Source organism: Echinops telfairi, unplaced genomic scaffold (genome assembly GCF_000313985.2).
Source record: "Echinops telfairi isolate 266 unplaced genomic scaffold, ASM31398v2 ScPeMD7_3533;HRSCAF=4204_0, whole genome shotgun sequence".
In the NCBI taxonomy this organism is placed as follows: domain Eukaryota; kingdom Metazoa; phylum Chordata; class Mammalia; order Afrosoricida; family Tenrecidae; genus Echinops; species Echinops telfairi.
Window position 1 is genome coordinate 87,021,105 of NW_022107431.1, and position 19,806 is coordinate 87,040,910.

At 38.2% G+C, this 19,806-nt stretch overlaps 1 protein-coding gene across 2 annotated transcripts in view; it reads left to right on the plus strand.

Moving 5' to 3' along the window:
• Positions 1 to 19,806, plus strand: part of RNGTT (RNA guanylyltransferase and 5'-phosphatase) — a 279,701-nt gene that overhangs the window by 235,163 nt on the left and 24,732 nt on the right. The window contains exon 15 of one of the 2 annotated variants that reach the window (XM_045294543.1): positions 1,673 to 1,699. The exons of the other annotated variant lie outside the window; for it this stretch is intronic. Within the exon in view, the coding sequence (XP_045150478.1) occupies positions 1,673 to 1,699 (27 nt within the window). The remainder of the gene's footprint in view (positions 1 to 1,672; positions 1,700 to 19,806) is intronic. 2 annotated transcript variants of the gene reach the window in all.

Below are 19,806 nucleotides of genomic sequence, written 5' to 3' on the forward strand. Positions count from 1 at the left end.
ACATAGATCTATTTCCCCATCCTCATATATAAATATATTTGCATATATACATGTTTTTATGTAGACCTTTATAAATGCTCTTTGCCTCCAAGCTTTTCCCTCTATTTCCCTTGACTTTCCTCCTGTCCCACTATTGTGGTCAGTACCCTCCAAATCTGTATTTTTGTAGTCCCTGTATGCTTACAGAGACAAGAGACTAAGAAATAGGTCAGAAGTTCCTCATGTTCCTCATGGATGCACCGTATTCTGATCCCATGAAACATCTCTTTCAGTATTTTGCTCGGGTAAAGCATCATCTTTGATATTATTTTGGAAGTTTATTTCCATATTCAACTGAAAAAATTAGTGTGAAATCACTTTAAGTGATCTTTGGCAGTAGAAAACATGGCACAATCCACTTTTGCTGATCTAAGGTTTCAGAAGACATTGACACTTTCAAAGAGAAAACAGTTATTACATAGCAGATATCATATTGTAGGTTTTGAGGAAAGTGTTTTTCAGAAATACCTATAAAGATGTGAAAATGCTTCTGTTTAACTGGTAAGAAACCCACTGTGGACATCTAACCCTTTGTAACCAATATTTATGTATTTGATTTACTAAAATAAAAATTAGTATTATATTTGCTAGAATCCTTTGTTTTTATGTCATAATACATAATCACTAAAATGCAGGCATTTGGTGTGGAGGGAAATTTTATGATATAAGGCTATTTCTAAAAAGCAAATATTTCTGTCACCGTTAGGTGGAACATCCAATTTATTACCACAAATAAACCCTTTGTATTGTAGATGATATCATTTACAAATTAGATTAGTAGTGGATCTCTTAGTAAAGAGTAGACTAATAGGAACGACTTGAGAAATTTCATGGTTATTGGTCTTTGCCGTGGTTTTTAATCTCGTTAAACATGGGCTTGCATGTGATGAGGCATGGATTCCTTTTCCAGCTTTTGACAAAATTGAATCCTAAAACCATCCACATACATATGACAGTCACCTCTGAAAAGCAATTAGCTTGCTATAAATACAAGATATTTCTTGTGGAAAAATCGCTCATGTTGTGTAACTCAAAGAAAAAATTGGCAGATTAGAGAAAAAATACATCTTATCCAGAAGAATAGAGCCCTTCACTTTTTAAATGTGTTTTGACTCTTGGCTCTTTCGCTTGGATTCAATTGCAAGAAATACAGCAGCATGGGGTGTGAAACATCTTCCTGCCCTTTTGGGGGGTGTGGGATTAACTTTCATAATTAGTTTTTAGAATTTTTATGGAAATTTTTTCATGAATCTATTAAAATGCATGAGAATGGTTTGCCATCCCATTGAAAAGCAAATGATTCCTGAGCTTTAGGACAGACTTTAGAACTAAAGAAACTTGGAGAGTTCTCATCCAGGTTAGTAGTGGATATGTTTGGGGTTTTGTCTATAAAATGGAATTAAATCTATTTGTTAAAGTTATTGTAATAGTATCATGAAATAATATGAATAAAGCACTTAGCACAATACCAAGGCCCATAAAGGTAATTTTAAATATGATGTTCTCTCCCACCCCGTCCTTCAAGATATTGATAAACATAGATTGGGGGCCTTGTTCTTTTATTACTTGAGGATTCAAAACATTGGGATTCTCAGATGTATTCTTTTTCTATATTTACATTTTTTTTTTTCAGATGAGAAATCATGACCCAGGAAACCGAGTAAGTATGTAATTAAAACCAGTGGACATGCTGTTGAATATTTGGTTTAGGAGACTCCAGATCCCTAAGTAAGGCATGTGGGCTGCTGTATTCAAGAGTCGACTGCTGTGGTGCAGAGTTCCGTCTTAAGGAGGTGCTTCTGAACTCACGGCATTCCCTGTCAGAGCCAGGCTTTATTTGGTTTTCAGTCATAAATAGCTTCATGGAACAGTGAACCTCTTCCAGTTGAGGTTAACAAAAATATAGCATGAAAAGACACTAAATATTTTACTTGTCCTCACACACTAACATTAATAATTGCTAATGTGTATGTTAAATAAGAGTGAACTACATGAAGTTTTATTTTCTTGTCTTTAGGTTAATTCTCTTGAATAAAATGGGAGTTGAATAAGTGAAATGGAGGAAAGCATTTCTTCTGTTTCTGTAATACATTAGAGTTTTCTACAGAAATTGAATGCAGAATATCCCTAGGAAATAACAGGAAAGCCAAGAAGAGTTTGAGTTGCCTGGTGTCTGCAAAGTAGTTGATATAGGTTAACGCATTGAGGCCCAGCAACAACTATCTGGCCAGTTTTATTAGATTGTCTCCAAGATCCTTCCTAAGTGTTTTTGTTTTGTGCTATACTTAAAACGTCAATTTTTGATTATTTGACTTCAAAACTTTGTAAGAGCAAAGTGAAACTGTTCAACCAAATAAAAGAAATCTTGTGTGAATTCTACTGCTATTACATGTTTAAGAGCTTTGAAGTCAGAAGGAGCAGAGTCTGAAACCTTTATTGAGCAGCTGTCTGAATTGTGCCAACACTGCCTGTGAGGTGCCGTTGAGTCTGTTCCAACTGAGAGTGTCCCTCCGAGCAACAGAACGGAACACTGCCTGTCTGGTGCCTTCCCCACAGTCACTGTCTTTGAGCCCATTGTTGCAGCTGCTCGGTCAGACCATCTCTTTAAGGTGCTTCCTTTTCTTCACGGATCTTCTCCTTTTCCAGGGACTGGTTTCGATTGATAATATGTCCCAAGTATGTAACACAAAATCTTGCCGTCCTTATTTCTAAGGCGCATTCTAGCTGTATTTCCACGACAGGTTTGTTTGTTCTCCTGACAGTCCATGGTACTTTCGGGATTCTTTACTAATTCCAATTTATTATTGCTAACTAATATGGTATTGCTCTAAGATAGCATTCTTTAAAGCCAAATCCAGAATAAACTGGATCTGAAGGAGACTGCAAAAAAAAAAAAAAAAGGACAAAACAAAATAACTGATTTCTTACAAGAACTAGATTAGTTCCATGATGCCCAGAATGTAGGAAGGGGCTTCCCAAGTTCATGGAAATGTTTCATCTTTCAATTCTATTTTTCTCCCAAATGTTTAAGCGCCCCCTCTTATAAAAGTGTTTTCACATACCTCACCCTAAGTAGAGAGGAGTAGGATTTGGGTCCATTAGCATGTAGCTTCATGGTAGTTGGGAGCTAAAGACATACTTGTCTAAATAGCTTACACATGTTGGAAAGGAAGCTGTGTCCCTTGAAGTTTGTGTACCAAAGAGCAAGAGAAGGCTAACAACGGTGTGTTTTCAGATATAATGCAAGTACTAGAAACCGCAAGCTCTACATCTGCAGATCTGGAGGTTATGTATATATTTTAAATCACATCCATCCACATGATGAAATTAAAGCACTGAAGAAAGACTACTTTATGAGTAATCATGGATACAAGATTCTGTTCTTGAATCTGTCACTTTCTGACCACATAGACAAAGCATTTATCTTCTCTGGGCTTCCTTTCTATATATGTATGTTGAAGGATTGGGATTAGTTTACCATTCTGTGTTATGGAAGATTCAAAACGGAACAAATTTTCTGTTTTTAGCTTAGCTCGTTGAAAAGGTTGGTTTGTTTCTCTATTTACATTTTAGATTGTTTTGTATCCTAATGTCAGCTACATGCTTTCTAAAAGTGGTGAGTTTGGTATTTAAAATCTGGAAAAATATGTATGTACATACATTTGTATCATATGCATATATCATTACACATGTATACACACAGCCTAAACACAAAATTAATGCAAGGCTTATTTCTTCTAGGCTTATTTCTTCTAGGCTTATTTCTTCATTATTACTTCGTTTGGATAATTTTATAATTTTCTGGGTGACTATACAGAGAAAGGAATAGAAAAAAAGAGTGAATTTAGAAAACCCCTGAGGCATAACTCCAATTTTCCATCCTCATTTGAGCCCTATCAGTATAATAGTTTTATTTTCTTCAAAGATATTTCCACCACAATTCTACTTTATATTAAAACAACTTTATTAAATTGGTTGAGAACTACTAGTAAATTTTATTGATTGTTGTTTTTTTATCATTTCTGTAATTGTAATCTACAGTGATTAGAGGTTTTCATTTTCACCTACACATTAAATATTTACCAAGACTTCATCTCTTAAATTTTCTCTAAGAAATATTTTATTGTTCTGACTTTTTTTCTCTCTCTAAATTTTTTCCCCTAAGATAATTCCTCTGGTTTTAAATTGTATTAATTTTTCAAATGGATATTCAGAAGAACCTCTGAATTTGAACCTAATGTTTTCTTAGTAGGCACCTCATTAAGTTATCTGGAGCACCATTAATAAAGGGATAAATTATTAAGTATTTGAGGCTAATGCTTTGTACATTGAAAGCAGGCTCTCAGTGAGTTGTTTTTTTGGGTGTGTAACCTTCCAGCCTATGCAGTCTTTGTGAATCTTCTGAGCAAGACTATTTGATATGAACTAACTTGATAAGGCATTCTTCTTGAGACAGTTTTCCAAATCTTCTGTCTACAGGTTTGGTGGAAAGTTTTGATGGAGAAATGCTTAAGATTTTATTGTGGAAATACAGGGGAAATTATTTTAAGAAGAAAATGACAGCTTAGTTAGAGTGGCAGACAGGAAGGCAGAAACCTATTTTAAACTCTTCCTATTTACATGGGCCCTGGTTCCAGTGTTTAAATTAAGGACCGTAATTACAAGAATGCGGGGGGTTAATGTGTAGCAAGACCTTTGAGTTTCTATAAGTGGAGCTGTGTAAATGTATTTCTTATTTTTCAATTTACATATTTACTAGGTATATTTTTTCCCTAATTGGATGCTTGATGCAAAAGAATAATGTATTGATCTTTTTTTTTTAATCTGTGGGCAATAATGATAAATAATGGGTCGATGAATCATTGTCTTTCATATTTTTAGAAGCAGAAAATTCTTCATGTATAATTAATGTGATGCAATAGGATACCTTAACTATTTTTGTGTGTATTTGTTTCCATATGCTAAACAATGTATGGTAGATGGCTTGCTTGCTTGTATGCTCCTTCACATCCCACCCCCACCCCACTCTTGGGCCACACCATACCTATTTCCTCTTTTCACTTGGAATCCAACAAAAGGTGGGAGAAGCCTAATTTTATGTGACATTTTAAAGGACTCTTACTAAGAAAGTTGTAGTTGATCAATTACTAATTATGACTGTTATCAAGTTGAGCTGATTCTGTTTTAAGGAGTCCTGGTGGCACAGAGATTAAGTGCTTGGCTACTATCCATATGGTCAAAGATTTGAACCCACCAATTAATTGATCCACAAGAGAAAAATGTGATAATTTTGTTCCTATAAAGACTACAGCCTTGGCAACTATGAGTTGGAATGGACTTGATGGTAATAGGTTTGTCTTTTATTGTTGTTTTATTTTTCAATTCTGTCTTGTTTTTTGCTCAAAGTGTATTAACATTGTATTTCATGTAAAATGTTAATTGAGCACATACTATGTGCTAGGCGCTGTATTAAAGTTTGATTCTGGTGGAACTTATCCACCAGAGATCCAGGTAGAGATCTAAAGAATTCAAAACAGGCTGTCTTTCTAAGGGAAAATATCGTATTGGGGATGGGAATGGGGTGGTACATTTGGGATATAGAAGACCATAAGGAACCAAAGTGGGCTTCCCAGAGAGAGTGGTCCTCCTAAAAGAGAATTCTTTAGCCAGAGAGGACAGGAGAATATAGCTGTAAGGGGGAAGAACAAGAACAACCTAGAACAAGGAAGCTTGATCATTTCAAGCGATGAAAGTCAGTTAATATTTTGAGAGATGGAAACACCACCTTCAGAAGTGTATAGACCTATTTAGAGGATATGTCAGGAAACAATAGCTTCACATTTTGAAGTTTTTGTTTAGCAAGATTTGTATGATTTTGTAAGAATGTTTTTTGATTTGCTATCATATATATGACTTCTTATGATATGATCCAAGGAGTCCTCTTGGCACTGTTGGGTAAGCATTGGATTGCTAACTGCAGGATCAATGGTTTTCAAACCCACCAGCTGCTCCAAGATTGAGACTACTCCCCTAAAGATGTACAGACTCAAAAACCCTATATCGAGCTGCTGGGAGTGGGAATTGACCCAACGGCAGGTGGGATAGGTACCACATGGTGCTGGTGCCTAGATGCTTCACCAAAACAACGAGGTGTAGTGAAAGTCCACCTCCTGTAGACAAAGCCTAGGATGATGACGTGATGAGCCATCAAAGCACATGGCACGGTCTTTGGCTAATAGAGCCCTTCCCTTCCAGTCCCTAAAATAGAAGGAAAAATGTTGAATTGAAAAAAATGTTGGTCAGGATTTCATCCCCCTACAACAGACCATAATAAACGGGTATATGCTACTTGAGGAGGCCGCAAGTGCCACAGAGAAGCCAGTATTAAGACCCCTTCCCTGTTTGCAGTTATTGATCTACTGCCCTACTCCTTTGTAGGTTGCTGGGGTGACAGGAGTGTTAACAGAATCTTCCGGGGTCCTTTTTACAGCTACATGTGGCAGGAAATACCAAGTAAAAGGGTTCTCCAGCCTGAACTCTGCTCTGTTTAGCACCGCCTGAAAAGACAATTCAACTGCAAACTAGTTAGCAGAACTCATTTATCTGGTTCATATGTTTGTGTATTTTAGGATATTTTTTTTGGTCTTTGTTTTGCCCACCTGTATTCTGAGATGGTAACAGTTAAATTGAGCTAATTGTTGCAAAATAGTTCATTTTAGAAACGAAGTCAAAATTCTCAAATAAAGAGCTCTCTGCTTGTGGCAGTTTTATATTGTTCTGGAACAGGACTCTGTGGCCCTCCGAAAAGACCCCATTTGGGGCATTGTTGGACAGTTTTATTGACACAGGAATACGTTTTATCAGATTAGCATATAACTGTGGCCTGGAAATTGAGCAGCCGTGGTGCTGCATTTCAGACCACACTTATAACCAGCTGTAATAAAGTAAACATCTTCAATGGCTTTAAGAATAGGCACTACTTGCAATCACAAATATATGTTCATTTGAAGTGCTTTCGAAGCTAATTTAACAAAGCAAACACATTTTCTAGCATTATTAGCATAATTGTTCTCACTGTTGGATTTTGATTTCTAAAAGTTATATAAGCAAAAAAAAACCCCCGTCATTAAAAAAACCAAACTAGCAAAAGGAAATATAACGAAGAACAGCTACTTTTTCCTTTTATTATACTAGATTGAAAAAAGAAAAACTCAGATGGTCACACCCTTTGACTTTCTATGACTTGCCCATTTAACTCAGCTCTCTGACTTCTCGAGTAATTTGGTGTTACGCTCAGCTGTTTGCTCTGCCGTCCGCAGTCGCTGGAGTGGGACTATCCAGCATTCATCAGATGTGGGGTAGTTCAAACATGGAGCATCACCCGCCCATTTTCTGAGGACAGGAAAAGACTAGGTTATACATTTTATACCACAGGGGAGGGAAGCATGACTGACTATATGTAAATTTAGCACCAATTAGATGGTAGGAATTGAAAGGCTGTTGTCCTTGGATTATGTACAAAGCAGAAATGGAAACTGAGAACATCTGAACTGTGGTGGCAAGACAGTTAAAATAGTGATTATTTGGAGCCTCTGGGCATGGAGTGGTATCAGCAGGTGATCCACCAGTCTCTTCCATGGCAGCTGGTAGCTGACAAAAGAGGAAAAAGAAGAAGAAACCGCTGAGGTAGCCTTCTAGCACACTGCTTTCCAATATGCCCTAGTGTTCTTCAATTTTTAATAAGCTCCCCAAACCGGCATCTTTCCTAAGTTGTATTTGAACTGTTGTAAATGTTCAAGTCACGTGTGTGCATGACACGCATGCAGTCATTCGTAACAGTGGAAGCACCAGAGCGCAGGGTGCCATTGTAGGTGCCCTAAAGTTGGCACCTGCACAGCTTGGAGTTGGTGGTGGTAAAAGCTTAGGTTACCATTCAGACATTCTGCATAAGTTGTTCAATGACATTGGTTAACATTCTTCACAATTGATAAGAATTGTGATGGATCCATTTTCAATCGGTTTTTGTAAAAGTAAGTATTTAGATGAAAGTAAATATCAGTACTGAAAAGCTTACATTAGTTTTGGTTATAAGTTACCAAAAAATGGAATTTGCATTGCCCCAGAGTTTTATATTATCTTAGTGCATGATTAGGAGCCTTGGTGGTACAGTGGGTTACATGCTGGCCTTCTAACTTCAGTGTGTTGATGGTTCGAACCCACCAGATGATTTGCAGGTGTTCACATACATATATTAATTAATCGATAGATGTCATGGAGAGGATACTTCCTATCAAGACCAGAATATCTGATTCTCTAAGAGAAGTTATTTTGGTTGTTTAGAGGAAAAAACTTCTTTTGAGGAAGATATTAAGGAGTGTGATCCTTCATGCAGATAATTTATTATAATCATTTCCAAATGTTCAACGTCTTCTGAGTGCTTTTTGATATTCTGAATCTCCAATTCCTGGAGCTGATTAAGCAGATTTAAATAAATCCATTGTGAACTTCTTTCAGAAGCACATAGACATAAGAGGGAGCCCTGGGGTTCTGAGCAATGTTATTTCCCCACTTCACTTACATAATACTTCTGTCAATAACCCCAGGATCTCTTCCTCAAAGAAGGAAGCATGTAGTTGTTGAGAAAACATATACAAAAATAGAATGACTTATTCATGGCAAAGAGAGAAAGACGTATCGATTATACAAGGAGCAAATTACAGACTGTGTAGGAAGGTCCCTGTGATAATCTGCACTGACTTGAGTTCCAGACTTATGACTTGTTTGCTCTGATGAGTCCCAGTAACAACAGGAACATTCAGTATCACCAAGCTACAGAGTTCTGTCTATGTACATTATCTAATACTTCAAGGTATATGCATCTATAAGCTTGGGTGCCCTAAAATGCTATTTGTCCAGACTAAGTGATTTTAAGGAGAGGGACTTCACTGTAGATGTTCAAAGGGAAAAATGACATTATTGGTGCAGGGAGGAAATTTTGGATTATTATTGTAGCTCATTGGCTCACTGCCACATGTCCACATATCTCTCTGGAAGACAGTGTTCTTGGGGACTCTGTAAGAAGGGTATAGTTGAATTTAAAATAGATGAGAGAAAGGAGACAGATATATGAAAGAGTTTCCAAAAGTTTATGGAAGAATTCCATTGTCATTCAATTCAATTTTCACAAACTTTTTAAAGCCCCATCATATGTAACCAGCACACATTACTGAAAGAATAAAAAACTGAACATTATTAGGCTCATCCTGTTAGCAAGTTCTTGAGAGTAGATGAAAGACTTACTAAAGCAACCTTGAATTATCTATTGACATCTTCATGAATTGCCCAAATAGTACGCACAGTTTATTAGTGAACTTTGTTAAAAGTGAGTGTTTAATGATCATTATAGCGATTTTAAGATAGATGTTTGTATTACCAGAAGTACCTGAATCATTTACCGAATTCAATGGTAAATTTACTTTGAATAGCATTAGTTTGGGGACAGATATCTCAGAAACTGGACAACTTCAGATTAAAAGTGTGAAACGTGCAGCTTCAATTTTAGCCTCCTCCCCATGTTACTGTTAGTGTGCAAAGGTTTCATTGGCTGTGAGTTGTCTCTGTTATTCTAAGCATGTAAGGAAATCTATATGACATGCTTCTAGTTCTCATTGTGCTTGCTAGCAAACAGGCGGGGAGCCAAAACCTCATGCCATTGAGGGTGGTCCTCTTATTTTGGTAAGCTGTTACCATCTCACTTTAACTGGCGGGGCTGCCAGTTTTGTCCACCTGACCTTTTCCTTTTGCTAGTGATGCCCACAAAAAGGTCATCCTGTCCAATAATGGCTTCTCATTTAGTTTTGAAATCAGACAAAAGCTCTGCAGCTGTGAAGTACAGCCCATTTTAAAATTGACCTATTGTAAATTCTTAATGATTGAGAAATTCTGTGATGTGTGGTTTGTGCTGCAACTAGAATAGCAAACAGCTGAGATGATGCAGGTCAAAAAGAAGTGTTTTTGGAAAGATGAGTGAAAGAAAACTTGATAGACATTTTGCTTGGCTCAAGGTAGTGTGGTACGCTCTTCCCCACCCCTTGCTCTCCCACCTTCAGATGCTCTCAAGTGGAAGGTAATCCTTGGAAACAATGAATGAAAGTGTAGTTTAATATACTAGAAGTAAAATCGCCCATAATAAACGTTACCTACCTTTACCTCCTCTAATACATTTTCAACCCAGATTCCTAGGGAAGAGGAATTTGATTCCTCTTTTGATTCACAGAAGACTTAGAATTGGAATCTTGATGCCAAAACAAAGTCGTACTATATCCTCCTGCAAGTTATGTAAGTTCTCTGGGCTTCACCTCTTTATCTGGAAATCTCTTAGGATCATTCTAAAGGTTAAATCAGAGAACCCTAGGGATATTGTTTCTCTGCCACTTACTTGCTGTGAGACCCCAATCTAATTACTTAACACTTCTGTGCCCTTTAAAAACAACACAGAACAAAAAAAACCCCAGTAAACTGTGTTGAGTCAAGAATAACTACTCTTTATGGTAGGACCCCTAGTGGGATAGTGGATTATGTGTTGGGCTGCTGACGATGAGGTCAGTGGTTTGAATCCACAAGCCGCTGTGTAGGAGGAAGATGAGACTTTGTAGTCCTGTAAATAGTTACAGTCTCAGGAATCCACGGGGGCTGTTCTACTCTGCCCTATAGGGTTGTATGAGTTGGCATCAACTCGACGGCAGCAAGTTTGAGTTTGTTCATTTGTTTTCTGTTTGAGGATTTTAAGTAAAATATATGTAAAGCACATAGACCTGCGCTAGTAAGTATTCAGTGGTTATTAACTATTCTGGTTGTCAGGCATTACCGTATATACTCAAGGATAAGCCGACCTGAATATCAGCTGAGGCACCTAATTTTATCATAAAAACGGCATTTAAAATGTGCTGAAAAACTTGGCTTATACATGAGTATATATGGTAAATGGTAATCAACAAAGTTTTTAATGAAAGAAAAAAGTAATAAAGAACATAAAGTTGTAGGTGCTCCACTACTACCTATCAGAGCTGGAAAGATAAGGAGGGGATAGACTGGGTAGAGTCTTATAATGGGAAACCATTAAGAAGGGAATGGCATGATTGGCCTTTTTAAAAATTTAATTTCCATGTCTCTTAAGCTTTTGTTTTAACACATCTGTTTAAAATTTACGTATAATAAATTAATTCTTTTGGTCATACAGTTTTAAGGTGTAGACTAGCGGTTCTCAACCTGTGGGTTGTGACTCCTTTGGGAGTCAAACCACCCTTTCACAGGGGTTGCCCGATTCATAACAGTAGCAAAATTATAATTATGAAGTAGCGGCGAAAATAATTTGATGGGTGGGGGTTCACTGCAACATGAACTGTATGAAAGGGTCGCAGCATTAGGAAGGTTGAGAACCACTGGTTTAGACAAATTCATGCAGCCATATAGCCACCACTAGAATCAAGATTCAGAATAATTCCATCCTCTTTCCAAAAAATCCCATGTACTAACTCATCCATTTCCTCCCAAACTCCTGTGACACGGATCAGTTTTCTTTTCATAGAACATTACCTTTTCTAGAAAGCTATATAAATGGAATTATATATTATACTTTACTCTGAGAATTCAGTCTTTGTCCTTGGTTCCTAAAACCAGGAATTCATCTCTAAAACCTTAGAATTTCCCCAGTGACTGAAGTGTCTTTGATGAGGGATCCAGATGGTACATATGGTCAAAGATTAAAAACAACTAGAACTTTGTAGGGAGAGAAACTATAGAGCTTTCTTGTTTGATTTGCAGCAGTTGAATCCAGGGTGAAACCTGGTAAAATACCAAGTGCTCCAAAGTCTGAAAGAGGGAGAGGGATTTTTATACCAGAGTTACATATTATTCACAAGTCAGCTGTTCATAATGTTCATCCTTTTTCCATCATAGACTCTCTGTGCAAGTAAACTGTACACACAAACAATTTAGGGAATATTCTCATCATTCTCTCCTTGGTACCCCCTTATCACTTGTTTCATCATAAACTATGAACTTTCTGGCAGATCAGTTAAAATAATTCTTTCTGAAAATAAAGGTGTTATTTTTTTTTCTCATATTAGTCTTAAGCAAGAATGATTCACACATAGAGGCATGAGGGTGGGGTGCAGAAAAAGAGGAGGGAGGGAGCCCAAGGTTTGACAGTTAAAGCCTACCATCTCTCTGAAGGACAAAGATGAAGCTGTCTGCTCCCATAAAGATTTACAGTCACAGAAACCCTAAGGAGCAGGTCTACCCTGACCTGTCGGGTCACTGAGTCAGTCAACTCAACCGCAATCAGGTTGGCTCCTTTTGGTTTAACATTATGCTAATATGATGATGAAGAGGGGACTGGCCAGGCCAGAGGGAGTGATGCCAGCCGACATTAGAGAAGGGACCCATGATTCACTCAACTATCCCTATGAATTGAGGCCCCATTAAAGGCTCTGTACATGGAAGTTCCATGGGCTTCCTGGTTGGTGATAGTTATTGACTCACATGGGAGGGTAGCATGTCCATTTCTGAAACATGGAAGCTCTGTGTTGGCAACCCTCCCCAAACCCTCCCTATACCTTTCTTCATCTATATCCTTTTGCTATAATGAAACTGCAGTTGTAAGTATACTGCTTCCTATGAGTTTTTCATGTGAAGTATGAAACCCAAGAGAGTAGTAGGAGACAGCAAGTGAGAAGCGAGGACTCCCAAGGTTGCAAGTAGCATCTGAGGTCTTGGGTAGAGTTGGCAGTTTTGAGGACTCTGCCCTTTTGATTTGTGCTTCCAACCTACCTTTGAAGTACTGCTAGTGCAATTGTGTTGGAATAGAATTGAATTCCCTCTGTTGGTGTTAGAGAGAAAAAAATGGAGCCATGGTAGTAGTACAGTGGTTAAAAATTCAGCTGCTCACTGAAAGATCGTTGGTTTGAAATGATCAGCTGCTCTATGGGAGAAAGACAAGACAATTTGCTTCCATAAAGATTTACAGCATTGGAAATCCAACAAGACAATTCTGTTTTGTCCCATCGGGTCACTATAAGTTGGAATGTACCCTGGCAGTGGGCATGGTTTTATTAGAGAAATAGGATAGATTGCAATTGATCTTCACACATATTCTGTAGGCTTTCGAAGTCTGACTTCTATGACAGGTAATACATTTGGAATTTGTGCATGTTACTGATGTATCAATAATCCTCCCCTCTGTGTTTCTAGATAGTATTCCATTTTGTGGCGGTACCACAATTTCATCTATTGAGCAATTGTGAGGCATTTGAGTTGTTTCTAGTTTGGGGTGACTTGAAATAAAATCACTGAAATATTTGTATCAGGTTTTTAAGTGAATAGAGTATTATTTTTCTTGGATTGATAATCGGGGTGATATTGCCATATTTTATGGCTTAAGTGTATATATCACCTCTTATTTATTTATTTTTTTATATCGCCTTTTAAAGAAACTTCCAAATTGTTTGCAAAGAAGCGACTCTATCTTTTTCCCCATGTCAGCCATTGTAAAGAGATGCATAATAATATCTCTACGATTTTAATTTGCATACGATATTGAACATAATCTCAACATGTGCATTTGTCATCCATATGTTTTCTTTGTTGAAGTGTCTGTTTAAATATTTTGCCAGTTTTTTTCCTCTTTAAAAAATGTATTATGAATACATAGACAATAAGAGAATTGTATTGTAACATTTTCTGCACATATAGTTCAGTGACATTATTTTTATCCAGTTTTGCAACTGTCACCAGTACCTTTATTTCCAAATTTAGGTTGTTTTATTATTGAGAGTGGAGAGTTCTTTATATCTCAAGATGAGTCCTTTGTTAGATATGTAATTTGTAAGTATTTTATTCTATTCTCTGTCTTGTCTGTTTTCCTCTTTGTATCGTTAGCAGAGGTTATGTTTTTAATGCTGACGCAGTCCAATGTATCAATTATTAGTTCTGTGGTTCATGTCATTTCTAAGAACTCTTGCCTATTCCCAGATCACAAAGATTTTACTCTACTTTGAAGTTTGTAATTTTATTTTAGGTATCTTTTTCCTATATTGAATTAATTTTAGTATACAGTAAAATACATAAATCGAGATTTGTTCTTTTGCATATAGATAGCTGACTGTTTCAGCACTGTTACAAACCCTATCCTTTCTTCATTGCATTGCCTTTATTTTTGTCAAAAATATGTTGCAAGGGGGGAGGGGAATATATATAAAATACACACACTATCTCTCTGTTCTGCTCCATTAATCTATCAAACTGTTTTGGTTACTGTACCTTATATTAAGTCCTGAAACCATTATCAATTCTCCAACTTTGCTCATTATTATTATTATTGCAGTCATTTTAGTCCCTTTGCATTTTTGTGTAAACTTTAGGATCACGAACCCCACTGGGGCTCTGAATGTGATCAAATTGACTATATCAGTCTGGAAACATACTAACAATATTGAATCATCTAATCTATGAACATAATATATCTTTCTATTTATTTGGGTTCTCTTTGCTTTCTCTCACTAATGTTGTGTCATTGTCAGCATGCTGATCCTTTACATATAATTTGCAATTTATATGTAAGCGTTTATACTTAGGTATATCATGGTTCTTAGTGCTATAGTGAATGGCACATTTGTATTTTAAATTTCCAGTTGTCCATGGGTAATATATAAAAATATGATTCACTTATATTCTTAAACATTGTAAATGTATAGTTCTAGGAGCTTTGGTGTAGATTCTTTTTATGTAAACACTTATGCTGTCTGTGGATAGAGGCAGTTTTACTTAGGTCATTCCAGTTTGTTCTATTATATCCTTTTCTTTTAAGCCAGAGAATGGCTATATTCTGATTACATTTCTTAAAAGATAATTAGACTGGCTGTGGTGAAAAATGGAAGAATTGGGGTGAAAGTTGAAAAATAGACCATTATTATTAAAAGATCATTTTATTGGAGGCTCTTACAGCTCTTATAACAATCCTTACATCAATTGTATCAAGCATATTTGTATATATGTTACCATCATTATTTTCCAAGCATTTACTTTCTATTGAGCCCTTGGTATCAGCTCTCCACCCCCCCTCCATGACCCCTTGATAAATTATAAAGGATCATTATTTTCATATCTTACACCAACCGCTATCTCCCATTCCCCATGGTTTCTATTGCTTGTTCGGGGTGGGAATGGGGATGGGGTGGTAGTGGTGGTGGTTATGTGTTGATCGTTGCAATTGGTTCCGTCTAGCCGGAAGTGGAAGGCAGGACTTGGTGTCATGATAGTGGGAGTGAGGAAGCCTCAAGGAACCAGAGGAATATTGTGTGCTTCATTGATGCTATACTGCACCCTGGTTGACTCATCCCTTCCTTGTGACCCTTCTGTGAGGGGATGTGCCATTATCTACAGATAGGTTTGGGGTCTCTGCCCTGGCACCTCTCGTTCTCAACAAGATGGGTTTTTTTTCTGATGCTTGTTACCTGATCCTGTCAACACCTGATGATTACACAGGCTGGTGTGCTGCTTCTATAAGGGCTTATTTGCTTCCCTGCCGGATGGCTGCTTTTTTCCCCTTCAAGCCTTTTAAGACCGCAGACACTGTATCAGTGGTTCTCAACCTTCTTAATGCCGCAACCCTTTAATATAGTTTCTGATGTTGTGGTGATCCTCCAACCATAAAATAATTTTCATTGTTACATCATAACTGTAATTTTGCTACTGTTATGAATTGGGTGACCCCTGTGAAAGGGTCGTTCGACCCCCAAAGGGGTTGCGACCCATAGGTTGAGAACCGCTGCACTGTGTCTTTTGATAGCTGAGCACCGTCCACTTTCTTCACCACATTTGCTTATGCATCTATTTTGTCTTCAGTGATTGTCCTGGGAGGGTGAGCTTCATAGAATGCCAGGTTGTTAGAACAAAGTGTTCTTGCATTGAGGGAGGGCGTGAGTAGAGACCCGAAATCCATCTACTACCTCAGTGTATTGCTATATAAATATATGTACATAAGCCAATACCTCTGTTTTTATGAATTAGTGTATTTACATATGTACACACCTATGCTTCTTATACGTCTATCTATAGCTTTGGTTCCTAGATGTTTCTCTATTCCTTTTATCTTCCTCCGGCACCATCATCATGCTTGCCCTTCTTCCACCTTAGTAATTCCTCTCAGCTAGATTGCTGTTGCTCTGACACCCCCCAGATCTCTACACCCTCCTTGTTGTTGATTTTAATTCCCTAGTTCCCTGTCTATGGCGTTGTTTGTTCACAACTCCCTTCCCCTGCCACCTTCTTTCCCCAAGTCCCTCTGGAACAGTCGGTCCATTGCTTTCTCCTCAGCAAGCTAACAATAAAAGAGACCAAACAAAAGATTGAATAAAAAGGGGGCGGGCGGGATAATAATTAGCAAAGTCAAACAAACAAACAAAAAAAGCATACATAAGTCCAGGTCTATCAGTTGACCTTTATGCCTATCTCTCCACTGGTCCTGGGGGAATTTTAGGAGCTGCCCCTCCTAGCCTGAAGTCTATTTTGGGGACTTATGCCTTTGCTTTGCTCCCATTGCTGATCCGTTAGGGTCCCTTCTTGGTTTGCCCCACTGTGGGGTGTTCAGATCAGACTAACTCCCCACCACATGTCCCCAGTATTGTCCTCTGTTGCAGTCTAGACTGCTCAAGTGAGGGCCATCATGTCTTGAGCTTTTGGCTCTACAGTCCTCTCTGTGCCTTAGCAACTCCATATAGGGACATCCTTGTCTGTGCTTGGTGTGCCGATATGGTGTCTAGCTCCCCTCTCTCTTTTCCCTTCTTGGTTTGCTTCCGTGTGGGCGTGGCATGCCGGCCCCTCGCCACAAACTGTAGGTTTAGTGTTGTTCTCTGTAGCACATACTTGTTGGTAGGGGTTCTGATTGGGGCCGGCCCTATAGTCCACTCTTTTCATGCATTGCTCCATGTGGTTAAGTTTCCCTCTGTTGTGGGGTCTGCATGCACACTCCCACTCTGTGACACAGAGCCAATACTCCCCCGGGTGGGTTAATGCCCGGCTGCCCCCATGCCATTGTCTCCCTTCTTTTCACCCTCCCCATCCTCCTTTGCCCTTCTTTGTGTTGGAATAACATGTATGTACCTCCTTGGGTTTGGTCTGACCCCCACCTAACTGCCTGTACCTCAACCCGTGTAGTGTGAGATAAGTGGCTTTTCTTCTATACCTACTGTGCTGATTATACTTACTTCGGGGGACTCATGCTGTACTTGTCCTTTTGCGATTGGCTAACTTCACTTAGCATAATTTCTTCCAACTCTTCCCACGAGACGATGTGCTTCTTGTGATCATCAGTGTATTTTAGTGTTGCATAGTACCCAATTGTGTGTATGTACCAAGAGTTTTCTTAGCCACTCATCTATCAATGGAAATTTAAGTTGATTCCAATTCTTTGCAATTGTGCTGCAATAAGTTGGAGTGCAGATGATTGGTCATAGTTTATTTCTTACCTTTTCTGGGTATGTGCCCAGTAGAGGGATAGCTGGGTCATAAGGTAGCTCAATTTCCATTTGCTTTCAATACCTCCAGATCACTTTCCACAGAGGCTGTACGTATCTCCCTGACCACCAGCAGTGGAGGAGAGTTCCTATCTTCCCACAGCCCCTTTAACATTTGTTGCTGATTTTCTGATTTGGGCTATCCTCAAGGGAGTTAAATGGTATCTCATGGTTGTTTTAATTTGCATTTCTCTGATTGCTAATGATTGGGAGCATTTTCTCATATGTTTATTGGCCATTTAGGTCTCCTCCCTAGTGAAACTTCTTTTCAGGTCTTTTGCCCACTTCCTCAGGGGGTTGTTATCTGTTTTTCTCTTTTTGCAGGTTAGTAGGATATTGTAAATTTTAGTAATCCCTTTGTGTGTTATATCATTGCTAAAAATCCTCTCCCAGTCTGTGAGTTCTCCTGTTAGTCTTTTGGGGAATCAGTCTTTCAACACACACAAGTGTTTTATCCTTAGTATATCCCACTTGTAGATTTCAGATTCACCTGTGTGTGTACCCTTCCTTATTGCAGTTAACCTAGGTATTCCCTGAGCCAAGGTTCATAGGTTTGTCCTGATTCCTTCGTTGATGGTCCTGATAGTTTGGGGTTTTACTTCTGTGTTTGTGATCCACCTTGAGTATGTTGTTGTGCTTGGGGTGAGGAAAGCATCTTGTTTCATTTTTCTACAGGTGGATATCCATTGTTTCCAGCACCACTTGTTAAAGAGGGCATCCACCTCCCACTTGATGCTTTTGGGGTCTATGTCAAAGATCATTTGTCTATATGCAGATGGTTTTATAACTGGGTTTTCTGTTCATTTCCGTGGGTCTGAGTATCTCATTATACAAGTACCACACTGTTTTCACCACTGTGGCTGTGTAGTAGGTGTTAAAGTCAGGTAAGGCTATCCCTCTTACTTTGTCCTTCTTCTTGGGTTCTCTGAAAATTCTGGGAATAGACCTGTTTAGAACATCTTGCAAATATCTTCAAGACAGGGCTGATTTGGAGTTTAATAGTGACAGTAAAAGTGGGGATATATACACATATTCAGAATATATTTTTTGAGGTAGAAGTGGTAGGCCTTGGTAATGGAGTGACTGAGGAAAAAGGAAGGGGGGTCAGAGAAGGGTACCAAGGTTTCTGTCTGAGGAACTTGATGAATAGAAGTGTCATTTCTTGAGATAGAGAAGTCAAGAGTAGAAATAGATTTTGAGGAAGATAAATCGTTAGGTTTTAAACATGTTGTGTTTAAGACAACGAAGAAGGACTTGGTTCCCCAGTTTGAAGAAGTGGCTGCTGAAACCGTATGTATGGCTTTGAAACACTGTCAGCTACTGAAGGGCTCATGAATGGAAGGTAGAACAGGTCAGAGACAGTGGCAGAGGTCCAAGGGTGCTTGAGTTGGGACTGGAGGAGGAGCTGATTTCCCAGAGTGGAATAGACCATAGTGATGTGAGTGTGTTAAGCCTGTGGGAGTTGAGCCTTTGGGAATCTTCCTTTACTCATTAGGCATGTCTCAGAATGGGGAAGAACAGCTGCAAAAGTCTGCTGATGATCAGAACTTAGTATCTGTGGAAATCGTAAAAAATAAAATGGAATGCATAAAGATCAATATCCTAGGCATTAATTAGTGAGCTGAAATGGACTGACCTTAAGTTAAACTTGAGAGGCTGAAATTGGCCATTTTGAATCAGAACATTGTATGATTTAATATGCTGGGAATAACACAATCAAGAAGAATGACATGGTGTTCATTGTCATAAAGGATATTGCAAAATCCATCATGAAGTACAAAGCTATCTGTGATAGGATTATATATATCTACCTTCAAAGAAATCCAATCAATAACAACCATTGTTCAAATTTATGAACAAACCATGAAAGCTAGTGAGGAAGAAATAAAAGAATTCTACCAAAGACTTCAGTCTGAAATTGACCGAACCAGCAATCAAGATGCATTGGTAATTATTAGCCATTGGAATGTAAAAGTCAGAAACAAAGAGGAAGGAATGGTAGTTAGAAAATATGGTGTTGCTGATAGAGAAGTCCAGATAAAGACATGTACATATGCAAATATATTTATATATGGGGATGGGGAAATAGATCCATGAGCATATATTTAAAAGTTTAGTATTAAGGTAGCAGAAGGACATTGGGCCTCCACTAAAGTACTCCCTCAATGCAAGAATACTTTCTTCTATTAAATTG